We start from the raw sequence: 19,265 nt of genomic DNA on the forward strand, positions 1-19,265 counted from the left end.
AGGCAATCCTTCCCCAAAGAAATTTATGACATCATATTTCTCAATTGCTGGATTATTGTTTTCATTTTTATTCTAGTTCTTGCTTATATATTCTTTTCCACTGGTTTGCCTTTTTATTTTTTAATCTATAACAAATAATCTTAGCCATTGCCACTTTATAATATAATGTAATATTATAGTAATGCTATAGCCCTTTCAATATTTCCCTTGAAATTCTGTTCTTTCATTCTTCTGAATGAATTATATTACTAATTTATCTAGTTTTGTAAAGCATCTCATTGGTCATTTGACTGCTAAAAATCTACAAACCTATTTAAGTAGTATTGTTGCTTTATTATATTGACACAGTATCTATCTTCCTTTACATCTGCAAAGAGTATTTTGTAGTTGTCTTTCATTCATTTTAGAGGGTTAACTCCCAGATATTTTATCAATTTTGGGGTATTGGGAATGCAGTTTCTTTTATTTTGTTTCTTCCATCCTGATGTTTACATATATTTAATTTTGTCATGTCTTATTTCTGTTTCTTATCTTTTCTAATTTCTATTTCTATAGCTTATATTCTAGAATTTCTATTAATGGAGAGAAGAGAATCCTTTCTTTATCCTTTTTGTAGAAGGAAAACAACTAGTGTTTCTCCATTGCAAATAGTGCTAGCCCTTGGTTTGAAATACTTACTTTTGATCATTTTAGACATTTACATGGCATAACAGATATGAGTGCTGGGCTTGGAACCAGTAAGATTTCAGTTCAAAACCTCCCTCAGACACTTACTAGCTATGTGACCATGAGTAAGTCAATCAACCTTTCAGCCTCAGTTCCTTTCTCTGAAAAATAGGAATAATAATATCTACCTCATATAATTGTTATTAGAATCAGATGAGAAAAAATATGTAAAGTTCTTTTCAAATCTTAAAGCACTTACATAAATACTATCACCATCATCATTGTTATTATTATTATCATCATTATATGAAGAAGTGGCCCTTATAGGATGATATTTTTCAAGGTTTTTTTTTTTAAGATGAAGACTGGTTTCTAAGATATATGCTTGTTCTTTAAAATTCTCATTTAGATGTCACCACAAGGTCACTCAAATTGGATTTGTTAAACAGTCAATATAGTCAATGCTGTATTTTCCTTCTTGTTTATTTTTATGTTAGATTTATGCATCCCTGAGAGAGGGACATTAATGTCTTCTAATATTATTATGTTTTAATGTGTTGGATTTTTTCTTATATTAATTATTCTGAAGGTTTTCCTAAACATTTTCCCCTGTTTTACCAACCTTGGAATGAATTCTAACTGGTGGTAGTGAATTATTTTCTGGGTGTATTGCTGCAATCCCCTTACAATGACTTTATTTACATATTTCAATTTTTTTTTTGGTCTATAGTTTTCTTTGCTTTTCCTTGGTTTGGAAATCAGAATGATGTTTCTTTCATAAAAAAGTTTGGGTGAGTGCCTTCTTTCTCATTATTGAGGTAGCTAGATGGCTCAGTGCATAAAGTACTGGGCTTGGGGTCAGGAGGACATGAGCTCAAATGTGGCCTCAGACACTTACTAGTGGTGTGACCCTGGGCAAGTCATTTAGTCTCTTCTTGCGTTGGAGGCAGCTAGGTCGCTCAGTAGATACAGTACTGGGCCTGGAGTCAGGAAGACCTGAGTTCAAATGTGGCCTCAGACATTTGTGACCCTGGGCAAGTCCTTTAACCTCCGTTTGCCTTAATTCACTGGAGAAGAAAATGGCAAACCACTCCAGTATCTTTGCCAGCAAAATCCCATATGAGGCCATGACTGAATGACTGCATAACAACAATGTGCCAGGCACAGGGCTAGGCAGTAGAAATACAAAATAAAAATCCCTTGCCTTCATATTCTACAGGAGAATAATAATGTATCCACAGAAAATTAAATAAGCAATACATACAAAGTAGATTCAAAGTAATTTGGGGGAGGAAAGATTAGAAACTGAGAGCACCAAAATAAGCTTCCTGTTGGAGATGGTACCTGATCTCAGCCTTGAGGAATGACAGGGTTTCCATGAACAGAGACAACGAAGCAGAGCATTCCAGGCAAGGGGCATAGCCCATGCAAAAGTGTAGTGGTAGGACATGGAGTGTTTTGTACTAGGAGCAGAAAGTAGGACAATTTGACTGGAAGGTATGTGTGTGAAGGGGATTAAAACAGAATAAATCTGAACAGGAGGGCTGGTGCCAAATTGCAAAGGGTTTTAAAAGGCAGACCAAAGAGTTTATGTTTTATCCTAGATGGAAAAGAAAGCCATTGGAGTTTCCTGAGCAGGAAAGTGACATGGCAGCTGTATGGAGCATAGACTGGATGGAGAGGGAGAGAAAATGGATGTAGGGAAAATTGGCCTGAAAAAAAAAAGTGGTTACTATGCTAGTAGAGAGAAGAGAACAATTGGGAAGGATGACTAAGTAAGATTTGGCAATTGAGTGGATACGATTGGTGAAGGAGAGGGAATAGTTAAAGATTGTTTCCAAACTTGAATGCTCAAAAGGACAGTAATGCCCCCAACAGAAATAGAGAAGCTAGAGAAGGTTTTTGACATGGGATTGTGGGTATAGATAATGAGTTCTGTTTTAGACATGTCAAATTTGAAATGCCTCTGAGGCATTTGGTTAGAAATATCCAGTAGAGAGTTGCTAATACTGTACTGGAGTGCAGATAAGATACTTGGGCTGGACATAAAGATCTGCAATCCATAGGATCCATCCAGTTGAATCCATGGGAGTTGATATTATCTAGAGAGAGGTTTCAATATAGAAGAAGGTCCAGGACAGAGACCTGGATAATTATCCAGCAAAGGAAACTGAGGAGTGGCCAGACAGGCAAGAGGACAGTTAGGAGAAAGCAGTGTCATGAAAAGCCAGGAAGAACAAAGTGCCTAATAGGAATGGGTGGTCAATAGTATCAAATGCAGCAAAGAACAGAGGAAGAATGAGACACTCTTTAAATATGGATAAAATTTAACTGCAAATTCATCTGGCTCAAATTTTTCCCCAACTTTGCTTGATTGATTTATTTTTCTGACATAGCTCAAGACTTCTACTTATTGGTCAATTTTTATATTTTAGATTTTATTAATATGTGTCTAGTTCATTTGAATTCCAATTGTTATTGGCACATATTTGCATATCATTTTTTGTCAGTCAACAAGCATTTAAGTGCTTAAAATGTGCAAGGCATTGTGCCTGATAATTCTTCATGTTTTCTGTCTACTTGCTATGAATTTATCTTTTCATGTTTTATTAGGATAATTTGATGTTCTCTCTTTTTCTTCATCAGATTAACTAATGGTTTATTGATTTTGGCTTTCTTTGGAAATTTTAGTTTTGTTTGTCAGTTCTATCATATTTTGATTTTATAATTTCTCTCTTTAATTTTGCATATTTCTTTTATATTTGTTTTATGAATTTTAATTTCTCTGTTATCTAGTCTTTATGATTAATGTTAAGTTCATTGATCTCTTTTTCTACTTCATTAATTTTTTGAGAGATAAATTTTCATCCAATTGCTGTAGCTGCAGTTTTGGTTTGCTGTCTTACTGTTATTATTCTCTTAACATAATTATTTATTATTTCTATAGTTTGTACATTGTTATGATTCCCTTAAGCCATAGTATTTGTTCATTTAAAAATAATAAAACTACCACTGAATTCTGAGACATAAGTGTATTCTTTAAAAATCCTATTTAGAAGTCACCACAAGTCATTCAAATCTAATTTGTTCAACAGTCTGCTATGCTATATTGTCCTTCTTGTTTAGCTTTATGTTGGATTTATGAAGCTCTAGGAGAGGAACATGAATGTCTTTTAATGTTGTGTTATAATCAATCTTTTTGCAACTTAGTTTTTTCTGTTATTTTCTTTTTAATCCACTTATTTTTTGTATCATTTTTACATTAACTTCATTTCAAAATATGTCTTTCCCTTATCCTACCCACTGAGCCATCCACTATAACAAAGAACAACAAAATAGAGAAAAAAAGCAGTTCAGCAAAACCAACCAATGCTTCAACTGTGTGACATAAAGAGTAGTATGGACTTACTAAATGTTTATGGATTGATTCATTAACCTAGGGATTATTCCACACCCAAAACTCTCCACCTTTGTGGCACAAAAAAGAAAATAAAGGAAGTATGTGCATTTTAGAATGTCTTCTCTAGGCCATGCTTGGTCATTATAATTACACAGTCAATAAACATTTAGTAAGAACCTACTATGTGCCACACTGTGCTTTGTGCTAAGGAGTCGTCTCTGTCTTCAAGGAGCTCACAGTCTATGAGGGCAGACAACATATAAAATGAAGCTAAAGAGAGAGGAGGGAAAAGTACTTTGGGGTAGGAAGTAGAACAGGCAGGAAAAATAAAGACCTGCACCTGGGTGAGAAAGGATGCGGTAGCTGCCGTGGGCTGTTTCCTTAAGCTGAGATATCTGGGAGGCATTCTCTGCTGTCCACCCTCCACTCTCTCCCATCAGAGGGAAACGTCCCCAGGGCCAGAGGGTACTGAGAAGGTTTGAGTGTCAGAGTTGATTCAAACTTGCAGGAAGATGATTTATCAGAGATAATGATAAAATCAGGACATCAGCCTAGTGGAAAATGATTTCGCAGTTTCATTGTTGTTCTTTCCATTTACAGTGTTGCGGTTGTTTTTTATATTGTTCCCTTCGTTCTTCTTATTTCAGTCTACAAAGTTTGCATAAACCTTCTCTTGTGTCAGAGGTGACTCTAATGCCAGCACTCTCTTAGTTTAGGATGTTTTAACAAAGCAAGGACACACAACAAAAATTACAATGGCATTTAGCTTCTTTGGACCTGTCTCCCTCTCCCCTCTGCACCCTTCTCCCATCACCACGCAGAAACAAGTCTGGTCATCATGTTCAGCTATGGTGAAAGCCATGATAACTCAGTCTTTAAAAATGGTTGGGATTTTTATGCCTTTCAGTGACCAGGAAGCTGTGTCAGGAAGCCAGAAACAATCAGTACCCGAGGACAGCTTTGTCTTCTTTTAGGGAGAGATGATCCCTAAGGATTATGGAAGGAGGAGGGACCTTAGCCTCCCATATTGTCGGTGTGGGAAAGGAAGTTGAGTCAGGGAAATGTTGGTAAATGGTAACCTTGCCACACCATGTTCCTCTGAGTTCATCATATTCATCATTTCTTATGGCACGATAAAATTCCATGACATTCATACACCGTACCTTCTTCAGCTATTCCATTTTGTGAACTCTTGTTTTCTGTTGTTAGATCCACATAGAATAGGGCTATGGATATTTTGGTGAATATTCTAGTTTTTTTCTATAAGTCTTTAGTATTTATACCCAACGTTGAGATCTCTGGATCAAAGGACATAGACATTCTCCTTTTTCTTTTTCTTTTCTTTTTTAAAGCACAATACCAAATTGATTTCCAAAAAAACTAGATTAAAAAATAATCCCATGACCTATGACATTTCATGCACGTGTCATTAGTGCTTTAAGAGCTTCTATACACCTTGAGAAGAAAAACTGTTGCACCTATTTAAGAGATCAGCAAGTGAGAAGAGACATGAGCCCAAAGGGATTGTTAACACATACTATCCATACCACACCTTACCTCTTGAGGGAAGAAATCATCCAAAAAGAATGATAATTTTATTTCTTCTTTACCTGTGCCTATTTTCTCAATTTCTTTTTCTTGTCTTACTGATTGCTTTGCCACTAATCTTATTGTAAAGGACTCTTCTCATGCTTCTCTGAATTAAACATGTTTATCATTTCTCATATCATAATGTTATTCCTTCACATTCATGTACCACAGTTTGTCTAGCCATTTCCCAATCAATGGGAATCAACTTTATTTCTGCTCTTTTTTCCTATCATAAAAGTGCTAGTAAAAATATTTGGTATATATGGATGGGCCTTTTTTTTTGTCAACTTCCTTGGAGTCAATCTCTGGGTCAAAAGGCATGGACATTTCAGTCACTCTATTTAGATAATGCCAAATTGTTTTGCAGAATAGTTCTACCAATTCACAGCTCTACCAATAATGAATAAGTGAGACTGTCTTTCCAGCACCCCTCCAATATTAGTCACTTCCCTCTTTTGTCATACTTGTAAATTTACCAGATGTGATATGAAACATCAGGGTTATTTTTATTTCTCTTGTTATTTGTGATTTAGGCTTAGCATATTCTTTCATATAGCTGTTAACGATTTGCAAATTTTCTTTTGATAACTTCATAGGTGAATGCCTTTTGGTCATGTATATTTTCTGTTGTCTATATACATTATATATAGGAAAAAGTCTTATAAGAAATACTTGAAACAAATGTGTTTTGCCTTCTTATTTTCTATTTTAGTTTGTTTTTCCCTTCTTGTTACACTAATTTTGTTCAGAAATTTTTTTTCAATTTTGTGGTCTCAAAATTATCTTTCATCTTGCCTCCATCTCTTGTTTGGATAAGAATTCATTCTTTATCTATTGCTGTGAAAAGGTATGTTATTTGCTATTCTTCTAATTCTTTTATTCTATTCTATTCTATTATTCTATTCTTCTAATTATGGTATGCTCTTTAAAGTTTAGGTCACATTTTGAATTCATTATGGAATATTCTTTAAGATATTGATATAAAACTAATTTCTGCCAGACTGCCTTCCAATTTCCCCATAGGTTCTTGTCAAATAGGAAGTGCTTTCCTAGGTAGTTTTTGTTTTAAATATATTAAACATGGAATTATTGAGGTCAAGTATTATCTGATTCTTCCTTGACTAGTGAATTGTGTTGACCTAATTTTCTATTTTTTTTAATAAATACCAAAAGGTTTTGTTAATTGCTGCTTTATAATATAGCTTGAAATCTGGAAGTACTCCCCTTTCTAATTTCTTTTTTCAATTTTCTCCTTGATATTCTAGATCTTTTCCTCCAAATAAATTTCATCATGATTTTGTATAATTCTGTAACGTGTCCATTAGGTATTCACAATAGTACAAAATTAAAGTAACTTCAGTATTGTTGCTATTTTTATTACACTGACATGGTCCAGTTATGTGAGCACTGAATTTTCTTCTACTATTTAAGTTGTTCTTTCTTTCTTTAAGGAATATTTTGTAATTGAATCTATGCAAATATTGACTTCCAAATTTTTTTTTGAATTAGGCTTCCTCTTCTATTATTGACTCCTAGGTTTTGTCATTACTATGTAGAAATGCTATTGATTTCTCTATATTTATTTTGTAGCCTACAACTTTATTGAAGCTATTAATTGAATCAACTAATTTCTTTGGTTATTTCCTAGGATTTTCTAAGTAAAATATCATGTTAACAGAAAATGTTACCTCATTTTGTCTTCTTTACCTGTGCTTGTGCTTTTAATTTCTTTCTCTTTTCTAATTGCTATTGCTAGCATTGCAAGACTCATATCAAACAATAATAGTGGGACAAGGAGGCATCATTACTTTATATGTATATTTATTGAGAAGCATGTAGTGTTTCCTAAAGCACACAAAGCTAGCTTTTGATTTTAGCTAGCTACTTTTTATCATATTAAAAAAAGTGCCTATACCCTGTAGGATTTTTAGCATAAAGGAGTGTTGTATTTTGTCAATGGCCTTTTCTTCATCTGTTAATGTAATCATGTCATTTTGAATAATTTGGTTTTTAGTAGTCAATTATTTTCCTAATATTGAATCATTCTTGTATTCCTGGTACAAATCCAACTTGATCACATAATTTTTCACAAATTGCTATAGTCTGACATGATTTTATTTAAGAGTTTGATTCAACATTTATTAAAGATTTTGGTCTACGTATTTTTTCTTTAGTCTGTCAGTAAGCATTTATTAAGTACTTGTTATGTGATAGGCACAATGTTAAGTGTTGATAATATAAATACAAGTAGAAAAAAAGATGAAGGTCTCTACCCTTAAAGAGTTTACATTCTAATGGGGGAGGACAATACATAAAAGGAAGTTGAAACATAGGAATGGGAGAGGAAAAAAAAATCCAGGAAGTCTGGAGTGGAGCCTAAAGGGTAATTGTCATATTACTGGCCTGGGCTCTTTCCTTAAAAGAGAGGTTCTGGAAAGAACTGACTATTCAGAGGAAAAGGCCACAGGGGAGGAGTTTATTTCACTGTGAGAAGCCCGGGGTCAGAGTGAAGTGCTGAGAAAGCTTCAGGGGCAGAATGAACTTCCTGTATATACTAAAATGCTTTCTTTCTCAATTTTTAGGATTTTTTTTTAATATCATATGGCTATTGAGTGTTTAAATATTTGATAGAATTCTTCTACAACTCTCTCTGGACTCCAAATCTTTTTTCTTTGGTAGCTCCTTTACAATTCAACCAATTTCCTCTTCGGAGATTGCATTATTTAAGATCTTTAATGGCTGTTCTGCGGTTTCTTTTGTGATCCGCTTCTACTCCCTGTCCTCCCAGGGATCATTCTCTGTCCCATTTGCCAAGGCATCTACCTCATCTCTGAGTCCCTGTCTCTCCCACCCTTTTGGGTCCCAGCTGTATCTAGGACAGGTGATCATCCATGGAGGCACAACACCCTCTCTAAAACCCATGAAAAAACCTCCATCTCCCTTCACATCCATTCACATCTTCCCCCATGACAGTATTCTTCAGTGGGACTCCTTCTCCCAAAAACCCTTCCTCTAACTCCACCATTTTCAAGTCTTCCTTGTGCTGATGAGGATGGAATCTGAACCCCTAAAAGGAAAAGACCATGTCTTTGGGATCTGGACTCCAAAAAGGAAAAACCCTGGACTTTCCCATATGGCCAAACCTCTGGCATTCACCTGAGGCTATCATCCTATCAACTGGCCTTTCATTATCATCTATGCCCAATCTCCCAATTCTCTGTTAGCCTGAACCTAGCCTAACCCTCCATTGTCCATTACCTCCCGATGGCCCCTGGCCGCTTCCCACTCCTAATCCTTTCTGGGATCCATTCTGCCTTGGCCACCTGGTCCAGGCCCCTGGTTCTGTCACCTCACGGTCACCCCAGCTTGCTGGCCACTCCCATTCAGATCCTTCTTAGACCCCTCCTCCAGTCACCCCACACTACTTGGCCCCTCCTAGATCCCTCCCATAGTCTTTCCGTATATACGGTCCATCTGGCCTTCATTAAACTGCTCAGATTCTTATAATCCAGCCAAGGCTCAGATTTCTTAAGAACCTAGCCAAGGGCTCAGATTCTTCAGATCTAGCCCGCTTACATTAGCAATACAAATGCTTAGATTCCTTAAGAGTCTGGCCAGTATGGCCGATATATAAAAAACTTTGGTTGAAAGAAGGCTTGGGTTGAATTCCTTCGGGCAGGACTCACGTCTCTTACTCTCGGTATTTTGGGGTCTCAGCACCCCTAAACCCGTAAACTTCAACAATGCTACCTCTCCTATTCTCCTGTAACCCCCTTTCTTGTTGAGGGATTATAGAAATTACAATGTTTTCACTGTTCACCCATTCTTCTCTTACCCCCACCTTCTCTCTCATTTATGTACCCTTTCCATTCTATAAGTCCATCCCACCTGATACATTGATACACCTGAAGTGGGGATGTGGAATTTAGCCCCTTTTGCTTCCATTTTAGTCTATACTTTTTCCTCTCTATTTCTTTAAATTCCACTTACAACTTTATTGCCTTGTGTATTTTATAATCTGATTTTCATCTACTTTGTTTTTTTATTTTACCCTGTAAATCATTCTTTCTCTTAAAAAAACTATAAATTTGGGGTAATGTATTCCATTGATGATTGTTTCTTTGGTAATTGTGCATCTGTATTTGACTTATTTGCAAGTTGACTATTCTGCTCAAATATGTTGCTGGATTATTGTTTCCCCTCCCCCCCAGAAATGTCTCTCTTTTGTTGAATGTCCATCACATTTCTTTACTAGATAGGCTCAGATTTACAGTGTATGTGATTTTTTAAATTATTTATTTTATTCTTAATTTATTAAATAAAACAAACATTTCCATAACATAGTAGATTTAAAAAAATGATTGCACATGAAACTGCAAATCTATTATGTACAACTTGTATTCCTTTTAAATATATAATAAAATTATCATGTAATTTTCTTTTTTCCTTTTTTTTCCCTCCCCATTTCCACCCTAGAGATGGCTACCATTAGACACAAATGTGTGTGTATATATGTAAAATAATTCTATACATGCTTCTATTTATCAATTCTTTCTCTGGATGCATATAGGATCTTCCTTTATGGGTACTTTGTAGTTAATTTAGGTAATTATAATAGTCAAAATGACTTAGCTGCTCAAAGTTGTTCTTAAATCAATATGCTGTTAGTCTATACAATGTTCTCTTGGTTCTGCTCGTTTTGGATTTCATGTTGAGCTCCTTTATTTTAGAAAATGCTATTTTACTCCCTTCTGTATTTTTAGTGAGGTTAGAAGTCTTGTGTTGTTTGAATTTTCTTTCCTACATTGAGATCTTTCTCCTAGGTACTTATAGAATTTGTTATTTCTCATTGGAATTGTTAAATTTAATTACGGTGGGTCTTGTAGTTGGACTATAAGGTATTTTTTAAGGCAATTAATGGATTCTTTCCATTGGTGCTTCATTTTCTACATGCAGAAGTTTTAGAAGGTCTTTTATTACTCTTTATAATGTCAAAGTTTTTTTATTTATCATTTTTTCTGGAAAAACTATAATTCTTAAGTTGTCTCTGCATATCCTGTCTTTGAGGTCAATGGATTTGGTTTGTACAAAAATCATTTGTTCCATTAATATTGTTGCCTTTTGTTTCTCTTTTGCAAGATTTTCCTCCACTTTACTATTTTTAAATCTGCTATTAATTACCCTTTTGCTTCAGTGAACTCTCCACAGTAGATTCATTTGTTTTCCTGATCTGCTAATTGAGTCTTTTATTTCTGCTTTGAGGCTTATAAATTCTTTAACATTTTCTCATTCCTAAATTCTTCTCCTACAGATTTAAACAATTCTAGAATTCCTTTTTGTTGTTCCAAGCTCTGTTAAAATCATTCAGGTTTTTGTATTTCATGAGGTATTGGTTCATTTTTCTTTGTCTGATAATCTGATAGTCTGATATTTGTTATGTGAGCTTTATAATCTCCTTGAGGACTTAGTACTTATCTTTCCTCCTACTTTTCTCATCCTCTCTGTTAATTTAACTACCTATGCTCTAGATTTTTATTGAATATTCTTCCTTTTGAAATTTTTTTATGTCTTTATATTTTTCTTTATATTTCCATATATCTTACTTTTTGGTGGGTATACCTCCTGGTTTGTAATGAAAAATTTCCTCAAACTCCATCTGTTGGGGGATTTATGGCTCATTGACCAGTATCCTTGCCCTAAGTAGCCTGAGAGGAGGTACAGAGAAAACTGTCCTCAGTTATGTTTCAGTCTGCTTTCTTTCAGACATGATGCATCTATTCATTCTGGCCACCTGCCCCAGTTTTCCTCTAGTAGTTTTTTTTTCTTTCTCTGGATGGAGTGAATCAGCATCTGTTATGTTTTGTAAGGCTAAGGAAATATAATAAGGATGATCTTGGAAGAATCTCTACAGCCTTGGGGATCTGTATCCTAGGGCATAAGGCAACATGCTTATTCTCCCTATTTCTCACATATTTGGGAAGAATCATGGTCTGCCTTCTGAGTGGGAGGCAGGTGCCAGTGAAATATGCAAGCAAAGTCTTTATAGCATGTGAAGATACCACGTGGCCTCTAAGCAAATGCCCATGAGTTAGTTTGTGTATCACCTTTGAGAGTGTTGAGTCTGGTGGGGGACTGGTGTTGAGTCAACTCATAAGGCTTCTAGATAATAGAGTATCTCTCTTTCATATCCTATGAATTAAGCTGTAATTGCTCTGTATCTGGTATATGATTCCTCCCTGAGAGTCATTTTTAAAGTTAGTAGGGACTTAGAGGAAAACCCAATCCTTCATTTATTCTACACATCCATTTGTAATACTTTTCCTGGTATTTCTTAAGAACCTTTACCACTTCAAACACTTTGGCTCAGTACATAAAAAATAATTGGGCTCTCTTTATCCATTTTTATATATTGCTACAATTATAGTTTGATAAATACATGGATATGTGATTTGAAGAAACTTGAATAAAGTTAAAACATTTCAAATCAACTCAAGTCAAAAAGCACCTATTAAGTATTTACTATGTATCATGCACTATGTTTAGTACTTGAGGAAAAAGAAAGGCAAAAAAATAAATAAATAAAACCCAAAATACAATACAAAAAAAGATACATACAGGATAAATATAGATAATCCACAGAGGGAAAGCATTAGCATTAAGAGAGATTTGTAAAGGCTTCTTGTAGATGGTGAGAATTTAGCTGAGACCTGAAGGAAGCCAGGGAAGCTAGGTAGAGGAAATGAGGAGAGAGATAATCCCATGATAGGGAACACTCAGTACAAATGTACAGAATAAAGAGATTGGAATTATTTAAGGAATAATGAGGCCAATGTAACTGGATAGCAGAGTATTTTGGAAGGGAGTAGTAGGGAGAAATGTAAGGAATAAGAATATTGGAAAGGTAGGAAGGGGCTAGGTTATGGAGAGCTTTAAAAAGCCAAACTGTGGATTTTATATTTGACCCTGGATGGGGAAAAGTTGAGAATCTCTGAGATAAGGCCATTCAATCTGGTGTTTGAGAGATCGTTGGTAACTTTGGGGAGAACAGGTTCAATTGAGTGATGAGGTCAAAAGCCAGACTTTGGAGAGTTAAGAAGGGAGTAAGAAGAAAGGAAATTGGAAGTACCAATTGCCTTCTCTGGGATTTTAGTCAGAAAAGTCTTTGATTGTATCAGAGGGTACAGATAGTTCAAGAATGAAAATTAAGAAAAGATCATGAGATTTGGCAATTAAGAAATCGCTGGTGACTTTGGAAAGTGTTATTTTAGTTGACTAAAAAGCCAGGTTGTAGAGAGTTGGGAAGTGGTGAGAGGAAAGGGACTGCAGGCACCATTTGTAGATGGCTTTATCAAGAAGTTTATCTGGGGAAACCAGTTCTGAACTGGCCCCCGTAGAGGGGCCCAGTTTTGGACTGAACTCCCATGCAATGCATGTCAAGCCAGCTTGAGAGAAATTAAACCGTGGACGCAGCAATCCTGAGAAATGGAGAAATCCTAGCCCAGTCATTAATCTAGTGAACTTGAGAGGTTGGGAGCTGAGAATGCCCAGAGATTTCTACATCACATTCCTGGAGGAGAAAATAACCATTGCCAAGAGTTTGATTCAATCAAAGATCATGAAAGTACATCCCCTGACTTGCCAAAAGATCTGGACTTGTAAATTATGCAGATGACACAGGTCAGAGGTGAAAGTGAAATATCTGTCCTGAAGTTCCTATAGAATTGTCTTTACCTCAGAGAGAGTAATAGGCATAACTGGCCAAAAAAAAAAAGTTTATCTGGGAAATGGAGGAGAGCTATAGGATGATAGGTAGTGGGAATTAACAGAGGAAATTAAGGTTTTGAGGGTTTTTTGGTTTGTTGTTTGTTTTTAGAATGGAGAGATATATAGTCAGTAGAGAATCAGCTAGGAGGGAGATAATGAAAGTAAACAAAATAGCAAAGATGTTAGAGTATGAAGTCCAAAAATGCTCAATCTACAGCAAAAGAAATTGAACCAGAGTTCTGAGCCAATAACCATTTATTAAAGGGACCTGGATGCCTTTAATGAATAGAACCTCATATCTTCCTCATGATCTGAGAAGCCTCCTGTCACCAGGGCCTTACTTTCATAGTGCTTGATAACCAGACACACAGAAGAGGCAGAGTAAAATTTTAGAGTCTCATTGGTTGCTCTTGACCCTCTAGAAGGGCCAGAAATGATGCATCAGCATGGGTCATCACAGGACAGGCAAGGCAAGGATCATCTCCACTGACTAAGTGATCTTAAGATGGGCCTCACCTCATGTTGGGCAAGAGAGGGTGGTCCAGAGGTATAAAAATAAGTTGAGGAACTTTCCATATCACGTCAAGACATCTCACACTGAACACGGTCATGGTAATTAATCAAAAGAGGGTGGAGGTCCAAAGTCCTATTGTCTTCTCACCCATGTTGGCCTTGCTCCTACAGGCCAAAGGGTGGAGGTACCCTAGCCAGCATTCTTGTGGTTAGGCAAGTGAATTTTACATTCTTGTGGTTAGGCAAGTGTATTTCTAGCTTGTAGCTTAAAGTGAACTTACAGAAAGAACCAATCTTATCTAATTATCCCTAAATATAATATATGTAAAATATGAGTTAATAGAGGTAATTCATATACTAACAATAGTTGACTAGACTGACTAAATGTATATATATTAATAGATAAGTATATCACTGTAATTACAAACAGTATGGAATAACACCAAACTGATAAATACTGATTAGAGTAAAATACGAAAAAATTGGGCTCTGATTAAAATCGTCTATCTCAAGAGGAGCCAATCTGATGGAGAAGATGGGATGGAATGGGATTACTTGTACAAGTAGAGGGGTTTGCCTTACTTAGGAGAAGCTCCATCTCTTCCTGAGAGAAAGGGGTGAAGGAGACAGTGATCAAAAGGAATCTGAGTGACGTGAGATGAGGAAGAGAGGAGAAAATGGAGCTCTTGATGAAGAACCTCATTTTTTTTTAGTCGAATATGGAGTTGAAATTCTTACCTGAGAGGGTAGAGGACGTGAGCCATGGGAGATCTGAAGAGGGGTAAAAAGATATGGAAAAGCCTCTGATGAGTGGGACAGTGAATTGTTGAAGGAGGTGTAAAATGATTGCTGAGGTGAGGATCTAGTTGATAATACTTAACAAAGTTGTAGTGAACCTAACCTACATAGTATTTTTTTTGTTTTTCGGGTTTTTAAAAAAAAATTTTCTTTCATTCAGCAGCATGTGAATAGGAGTTTAAGCAGTAGATGGTGAGAATAATCTGAGGTTGAGGCTTGGCAGGGCAAGGTCAGTGACAATCACGGTCAATATGGGGAAGGGAGGAAAATATAGCCAACCCAGGGGTGAAAGCCTGGCAAAGAACTGAGGGTGGATATCGGAGGTTACAGTGGAGACACAGAATAGAGTTAGAGGGTACAAGGCAGAAGGAGAAGTGGAAGGGCAACAGATTATGATCAGATAAAGGAATTCCAGGATTTATAAATCTGATACTGAAACACTTGTTAGATGATGGTATGACCATTTCCGTGAGTAGCTGAGGTGGGGTGGAGGAAAATGGAAAATGAGTAAATTGAGGAACTGGGAGGTTAGGATATTTGAGAGAATATTAATATTGAAGTTCCCTAGTACATACATGGAGAGGAGAAGACTGTGAGCCAGGCACTGGACTCATTAAGGAAGGAAGAAATTTTCCTGGAAGTTGGTAAATAACAGCTACCAGAATCCTAGTTGGGTGATTGAATAACCCCAAAGAAGGAGAGATGATGGTGACAGGAGACCCTGGAAGTGGTACTAGGGGGCAAAGAGTATTCCAGCTCCCCTACCATGAACAGTGATTTGTCAGGGGATGTGAATGAAACTTTCCACCAGTACCAGAAAGGGTGGTCAGGGAAGCTATGTCATCAGGAAGGAACCAGGTCTCATTGAGTATAAGAAGATGGAAGGAGTGAGGAAGGAAAAAAGGTTTAAGGTGAAAGCAAACTATGGAACAGGCATTTCAGAGAACACAGTGAAAGGGGTGGGGAGCTTTAAAGTGGGATGTTGGAGGGGTTGGATTGAGGGAGATGAGAATAAGGGAGTGATCAATGGGGGATGGACAACAAGATTTGAGCAATAGGATGGGGAGGATTTAATGGGGTGGGAGCATGTTAATCATTGAGGTATAAGTTAGGTATGTTATAGTATCTAGGGATTTGGCCTTTGCAGCTGGAAGGTGGAGATGGGGAGAGGCATACTCCATGAGGCAAAGCAACCAGTGTGGAAGCTGCTGGAGAAGATGCAAGGAGTTCAATGGAATGGTGTCCCAGAAAGCCTATGATGTTGACCTTCTTCCCCAGCTTTGCATGAACAATTCCTGAATTTTACTGTATTTAAACATTAAAATGATGATTTTTAAACCTGTTTTGCCTTGCCATATATGTGAACATCACTAGTGTAGTGAATTCTCTGTCAAAGGACAAATCCAAGTAGAGACTAGATGAACAAGTGTCAGGGATCCTGCAGAAGGGATTCATTCATTGATTAGGGAGTTAGACTAGATAAGCTCTCAGGTCCTTCACATTCTTAGAATTGTGTCATTTTTAATTGGATCATCAGTAATTTTATAACTAATTTATTAACACTATATGATAACCTTATCAATTTTATTAATAATTGTTTACTAACACATTAATTGGTTAGTTGTCATCTACCACATGAATGGTAATGTTATCTTTCTCTTGAATATTTAACATTTATTTTATCCTCAAGTAAGAGGATAGTAAAAGGAAAGTAAGAATAGGTGGGGAAACTAAAGCACCTAGTGGTTGAGAGTTAGCTAAGGTAACTCAGCAGACACATATCCAACATTATAATCCAGTCTTTGCTATTTTTGCAATAATGTGTAACAGGTACAAGTTCCTATAAAAGCTGAATCCAAAGGATATTGAAATAAGAGAAAGAGTAAACAAGGTCAGGCTTATGAGTAGGTAGTACCCATTCAGTTTGATGGCTCCAAACCAAGCCTACCTTTGCCCCCAAACACTGACTCTTCTCTCATCCCTTTGAATCTTGAAGACTTTTTGTACAAGTATCTTATTAAAATTCATATATTCCTGAATATATGTAGATATAGAAGCTTAAATCTAGAGAGGGACTTCAGATATCTTCTCCAATTCCTTTATTTTACAAGTAAGGAAACTGAGGCCCAGAGAAACTGAGTGACTTTTTGACACAGTTGAGGATACAAGAGCATGCTCAGAGATGCCACACCCCTTAGCCATTTTCTCTAGGCTGCTTCTCCTGCCAGGTGCAAGATATAATTATTGGTTCATAGTAATACTTTAGTTCAGCTGTTGCCTGTGCATTTATTTTTGAGGTCATAATTTAACTTAGCCTAAAGCCTAGAAACAAAGTAATAACGAAACCTGGATTATCCCTTCAGGTAACTGTTTGCTGGACTTACCAAGAAAGCAGATCCTGGGCCCTGAAGAGCTCCCAGGACAGACATATGATGCTATCCATCAATGCAAGCTGGCATTTGGGCCTGAGTACACAGTATGTCCTGGCATGGATGTCTGTGTTCGCCTGTGGTGTGCAGTTGTTCGACAGGGCCAAATGGTGTGTCTGACCAAGAAGCTGCCAGCTGTGGAAGGGACGCCATGTGGGAAAAGCAGGATTTGCCTTCAGGGCAAGTGCGTCGACAAAACCAAGAAAAAATATTATTTGGTACATTATTTCTATATTGTACACCATCCAGAAATTCAAATATGATGTTGATTTATTTGGCATGTGCTAGGACTGCCATAAGAGTTCTTCAAAAATATTCAATGAAGAAAGTGTTTTCAATTTGGAAATTTATATTCTACCTCCAACTGCTCATTTTAACCATAGAGGTCATTTATTTAAATGCCTAATGCCTAACATAGTGTCTTGCACATAGTAGGTGCTTAGCAGATGCTTGTTGAATGAAATCAACTGCTGGGGAAATGGGGTAGACACTTAGTATTACATGGAAACCCATGTTGTGTATACTTCAGCATTCTGATATTACTAGCATTTCAAAGAGTTTTAGAATTTGAAGAGACGGTAAATATCCTAAAGTCCAACTCCCTAATTTTTAAAATGAAGAAATTGATTGAGCTCTTGAGAAGTTAAATGGCTTGCCCTGGGTCACACAGTTAAAGGCAGACTAAAAGCCAAATCCAGAACAGAACTAAATTCACTCGAAGACATTATACCAGAGCTGCCACTAAGAGACCAGATTCACAGAATGCTAAAGCTAGAAGGAAATCATCTATTCCAGCTCTTCTTGTTTTACGGATTAAGAAACTGAGGCCCAGAGGAGAGAGGTGACATGTCCAGGGTCACACAGCTGATGTAGTCTGACAGCACTAGGACTCAAATCTAGTGCTTTTCTTTCTAAAAATTTCACACCACTCTACAAATTGTGGTAGCACCAGTGTGGGTGCTCTTGTTTATTTTTTTTCTAAGTAGTCATTTGTCCTTACCACAGAGTCTAGGGCAGAGGGTCTTATTTAACCTGTGGCTCATGAGCCCCTTAGGGGTCCATAAATAGGTTTCAAGGGCTGTGTGAACTTGGATGGGAAAAAATGGGTCTTTATTTTCACTGACCTCTAACTAAAACCATTTCTTTCCATTATGAATGTAAGCCACAAAAGATACTTAGGAGTCCATAAGCTTAGCCAGACTTCCAGAAGTATCCATGATACCAAAGCAGTTAAAGACTCCTAGTCCAGAGTGACTCTACAACTCCTAATTTCAAACCAACACTTACTACTCTTGGTTGCAGGGATGGAACAACATATTCTATTTCTCTCTTCTAATCCTTCTCAGATCCTCGGCACAGTAGGATAGAAGCAGCACTCCTTGTTTTTCATTTTTGTTTTATTTTACGAGGCAGTCACACAACCTCCATATATGCCCTTCTTAGCAGTATTTAGAAACACTCTGGGTTGTTTCCATAGTCATTACAAGTCTTCCACAAAATTCACTAACCAAAGGAATTTGGATCATTGCCAGACTTTGTTACAGGGCAAAAGAAAACCTGAATTGTTACAAAGGGTCTCTTTCTTTTTGTCTGCATTTTTGACTCTCCATGAAAGTCCTGATATTATGCTATATCTCATGCATAAATTATGAGAGTAGAACACATCTTACCGAGCTAGAATTCTATAAGAACAGCCTGTCAACATTTGATATCCAGCAGTCATTCAAAGAACAGCCTGGCTAAGTGTGGAGAGGCTTATCACTAGCAGATTGACTACCAGGGCAAATGTTAAAGATGAAAGGGCTTTGATCTGTTACAGTGGTGGTGAGATTCATGATAAAATTACTAATTTTTCAATGTATCACTATATAGGTAGACATTGTATTCTTTGTCTTCATGTCTTCATTGTCCTACTCAGCTCTAATGTTCTGTAGTTATGAATGGATATCTGACTCACAAGAAAAAGCAGCATACATATAATGGAAAGAATACCTAGCTTAGTACCAGGAGAGACATGTTCCCAATCCCATCACTGACAGTGTACTCTAGTTGTGTGACCATGGGTAACTTAGCATCTTTGAGACAGTTGCCTCATCTGTGAAATG

General features: G+C 36.7%; 1 protein-coding gene across 1 annotated transcript in view; it reads left to right on the plus strand.

Moving 5' to 3' along the window:
* ADAMTS5 (ADAM metallopeptidase with thrombospondin type 1 motif 5) overlaps nucleotides 1-19,265 on the plus strand; it is a 78,217-nt gene that overhangs the window by 47,981 nt on the left and 10,971 nt on the right. The window contains exon 4 of the mRNA XM_027875427.1: nucleotides 17,095-17,378. Within this exon, the coding sequence (XP_027731228.1) occupies nucleotides 17,095-17,378 (284 nt within the window). The remainder of the gene's footprint in view (nucleotides 1-17,094; nucleotides 17,379-19,265) is intronic.

The sequence above is a fragment of the Vombatus ursinus genome, unplaced genomic scaffold (genome assembly GCF_900497805.2).
Source record: "Vombatus ursinus unplaced genomic scaffold, bare-nosed wombat genome assembly UNPS02014809.1, whole genome shotgun sequence".
NCBI lineage: Eukaryota > Metazoa > Chordata > Mammalia > Diprotodontia > Vombatidae > Vombatus > Vombatus ursinus.